General features: G+C 37.0%; 1 protein-coding gene across 1 annotated transcript in view; it reads right to left on the bottom strand.

The window, feature by feature from the left end:
• Nucleotides 1–766: 766 nt before the first annotated feature.
• Nucleotides 767–4,251, bottom strand: part of LOC113815039 (cell growth-regulating nucleolar protein) — a 5,402-nt gene continuing 1,917 nt past the window's right edge. The window contains exons 2-4 of the mRNA XM_027367125.2: nucleotides 3,969–4,119; nucleotides 3,195–3,420; nucleotides 767–1,492 (exon numbers count right to left, since the gene is read on the bottom strand). Coding sequence (XP_027222926.2) covers nucleotides 893–1,492; nucleotides 3,195–3,420; nucleotides 3,969–4,093 — 951 coding nt within the window. The 5' untranslated portion in view covers nucleotides 4,094–4,119 and the 3' untranslated portion in view covers nucleotides 767–892. The remainder of the gene's footprint in view (nucleotides 1,493–3,194; nucleotides 3,421–3,968; nucleotides 4,120–4,251) is intronic.

Here is a 4,251-nt window from a genome sequence, read left to right as displayed (position 1 = left end):
TAAGGTATTCCACTAGTTACCCATACCCATATGGACTGCTTCCGTCTAATTAGTGTACTATATGTATTTCAAGTAGGATATCTTTCATCAATCTGAAGTCTTCCTTTCACTGTGTGTGATCAAATTTATATAACACACTAATGTGACACCTTATTACTCAACACTTATTTAAAGACTACACAATCCACAGAGCCATCTCTTGTAATATTTCACAAACTCTCATAAAAACAAAGGAGATTTGCTACACATCACCTACCCTTCCTAACACCAAATTGCCTGTTTGATATATTGTGCCCATTGTTTCCATACTAACAGCTTACTTATCATGCTGGTTAATGAAACCGGTCTATAATTTAAAGGTATGGCTTGTTGTTGGTCTGATATAAAGGTGCAACATAGGCGAGTTTCCAAGCTTTTGGTAGTTATAATGGTCTCCTTGTATTTTGAAATATGAACACCAAAGGAGTACACTCAATTGTTTGACACATTCCCAAAGAACCCAGTTAGAAATCTCATCAGGTCCCTCTGCTTTAGTCTTGTCTAACCCTTTTAGTATGTCTTTTATTTCATTCTGTTTGTGTGATATTTTCAATATTCTAATTGAAAATTTTAAGGTCCTTTAGAAACATGTGCAGCCGTGGGCATGGGCATTGGCATGTGTGTGTTTATTGCTTGATTTTTGTGGCTAAAAATGCATGGTGGTTTAAAATACGAAATCATTTGAAAGTGTACCAAAAGGATTCTTTGGAACTATTTATAGAATACATGTCAATCAACAATATTTAATAGAAAATATTCACTTCATTATCTTAAACAACTTAACATACTTCCTGTAAAGTATTATGAAATTAAATAATGATTTACAAATATCCGTTTCATCAAAATTCTAATTCTACTCAGTTGCACTTCTTAGTTTAACTCTATCTTTAACAACAACATATTTGTCAGTTCTGTTGGAGAGCTTTTTGTTGAGCAGCGAGCACAGTTCAGTTTCTGACTTGACATGACCATCAGCTCCATGCACAGCGTAGTATTCTCCGAACACCATTTTCTTAAGCTTGTTGATCTTGAGTCCCTTCTCTGGAGCTGTCTGTAGACATTTGGTTATGGCGGTTTTCCACTTGAAGGGCGAAGGACACTCGCCTGTGACAGCACTTCCATTTATTGTCTCTGCCTCCTCCACAGCCGTTCCATTCACTTCTTTGCATGCGTTTTCTTGTTCGTTCTCCTCTTCTCCTTCTTGGCGTTTGTTCTTCTTCTTCTTCTTTTTCTTGGGTTCCTCCACTTCTCCCTCGGCTTCCCCATTCTTCTTGGTTGAGTCATTCTCCTTTTCATCTGATGCCTTCCTCTTCTTCCCTTCTTTGGTTTTTTTGTTGTTGTCTCCCTCACTTTCCTTTTTCAGCTGTTCTTTCTTCTTTGCCTCATCAAATACTTTCCATGCCTTCTCCAAGATCTGCGGGTCCCTAATCCTCATGCAGTTCGCTAGAAAGTTCTGTTAGCAAGAGACAGAGAAAGAAATAAACAGTTATTACATCAGTCTGACACATTCCAATTTAGTTAAAATATAAACCATAGTTCAGTGAGGTCTTGCCTCAAGATGCAGAGGTCAACATTCTTTTCCTGTCACTGAACCACAGTTGATACACCCAGTCAGGCTGGGTGCCCTAAAGGGACATCATCTTTGCCTGGATCAAGGGAGTTCTTAGGCATAGAGTGAACTTTACCAATCAGCCAAAACTTGCTGTGAGAAAAAGCGAAGGTCATGAGGGGTATCCTTTTTATAATCTTTTATCTTTTCCACCACTTTATCACCATCCCTACCATTCTATTCACTCTCATCCTCTTATTTATCATCGTGTTCTTCAAAAATTAATATCATTACCATTAAAAGACTATATCGATGAACAAGTAACATCTGGAGTTATCTTGCTACTTCTTGCTTTTGATAAATTGAGCATTTTGTTTTATGATCAACAAAGAAACAGTACTTTTTTTATTTTATATTCTCAATTTGTTTCTGTGATATTGCTAATGATGTCTGAACGGAATTCCCTGTGACATGTAGAAAAATTGTTTGGATACGAGTGAATGTTTTCACTGTGCAATAGATGTATTTGATGTGTTTTAATCATATCGTCCTAAGAAACAACTGTCATCAAGATTTTAGGACATCCTTGTATACCAGACACGAGGTGAAGATTTCCTTGACATTCATGATCTCTTGCATAATAGGAGTCACCACGACTTTTGTAGCTGCCACTCAATCACAATATATGCTGCTCTTATTATTTTCTGTTTTTCAAATCCTGTATGGATCACTTTTGTTCACTTCCAGTCTGGTACATGTCCAGCTTCATGAGCATGCACCGCCATGGTGTTGAAAGCTAGTGGTGACAGGCATCAACTCGTGTTCATTAATCCTGGTGCTGAAGCCACATCCCATTTCATCCTATATTAGGCTTTATCACATCTGCTGCAGCATGGGCATTATACAGCACTGCTAAGAGTTACCTGCAGGCAATATCCTATCTCATACAAAATCTTTTGCTAGACATATTGATAAAAGAATAACAAAACATCTGCTGATCATCTTCGAGATGTTACACTGTGGTTGTATGAGAAACTTTGATAATTTAAGAGGTGTTGGGTTGGAGCTTCCTCTCAAGAGTGGGTAATAAGGGGTATGTCACAATTATCGGTAAATCTACAACTCATGTCTGATAAATAATCATTTTTTTGTAATCTTACCTACAAACACTGTAATCATCATAGCTTTTTTGCATCTGCTGCAGCATAAACAGTATACAGTACTGTTGGGACTACCTGTGGGCAACTTCCTAATTTGCATAATTCTTACTGATATATTGTAACCATCATATCATTATCTAGCTGACCCATGCATTTCTAATGACCACATTATCAAAATAATAAAATATATGTATATCATCCTTCTGAAAACTAATTAGATTCATTCAAATTAAGCTACTAATGAGCGCAGTTGTGCAACCAATTAAGACTAACAGCAGTGTTAGGTGTATATATCATAGAGATTAACAGTATTACTTTCTACACTAAAGATACCTTGACAAAAGACTTAACAACTGATTACCTTTGAAATTGTCACGTCACAAAAATGGGATATTTAACCTGTGGACCTTTTTTTTCTTTACACATGTATTAATTGTCCTACTAACCTCAAACTTTGTCTTTTTACGAGGTATGTTTGTGAAGACAATAATGCGGTTGAGGATCTCTTGCAGCTGCGGATCCATGTTGGGCGTGACGCGAACGTGTTCCTGGACATTGGCTATCCAGGCCTCCTGTTTCTTCTCCCCTTTGTTCTCCTTCTGCACATAGTTGCTGCCACCATACTTCTGGTCTTCTGTTATGCACTTGAAATGGTTTGCATACTCCTGGCCCCTGTGGGGTGGAAAAAATAAATACATTTATAAACATGCCACTAAATACATGTCACACACAAATACACACAAACACACACATAAACACCCATGCATGCACACACACATGCACACATGCATGCGTACACACACACACACGCATGTACACACACACACACACACATAGAGAATTGTGCACACATGCTTACACACCTTAATATACACTGAAGGTAATACTATCCCATAACTATATAAAATACTGAAACATTGCCTTTCAAATTCTGATTCTTTAATTTCAAAGATCTCTCTTCAGTTCAAGACTCTGAAGAACCAAATACAGCATTACAAAAAAAAACACCAATCTAAGACTGCTTTTAATTTCATGTCATTATTATAAATAGTTCTTTCTCAGACCTTGAAGCTTTACCTCCTAAATGCATCAGTATCCCAAGTTTCCTCTAGCAATGAAACGTAAACTACTCTTTTGCATCCTCTTAGAAAATTATTTTAATTTGCATAATTACTATTAGCAGTTGACCTTAGTCTTAAATGTCAAGCATAAGAACTTACCAAAACTCTTTGTTGCAATCCATGCAGGACACATACTCGACATAACGGCAACGGAAAGCACAGTGCTTCTCCACCTGGTTTTTCTTGAGTGATGCGCCACAAGATCCGCAAACAAAGAACACCATGTCTGATTGACTCAACAACGATTACTCTGAAAATGTCAATAAAATATATAAATAAAAATTAGTCATCAATTCATTGCCAAATCAAATGTCTCACAATCCCACCCACTCTAACTAAGAAAATTATACCTTAATTGGAGCAGCTGTCCAAAAGGTTTATG

Source organism: Penaeus vannamei, chromosome 17 (assembly GCF_042767895.1).
Source record: "Penaeus vannamei isolate JL-2024 chromosome 17, ASM4276789v1, whole genome shotgun sequence".
NCBI lineage: Eukaryota > Metazoa > Arthropoda > Malacostraca > Decapoda > Penaeidae > Penaeus > Penaeus vannamei.
This window is presented reverse-complemented; position numbering and strand designations above follow the sequence as displayed.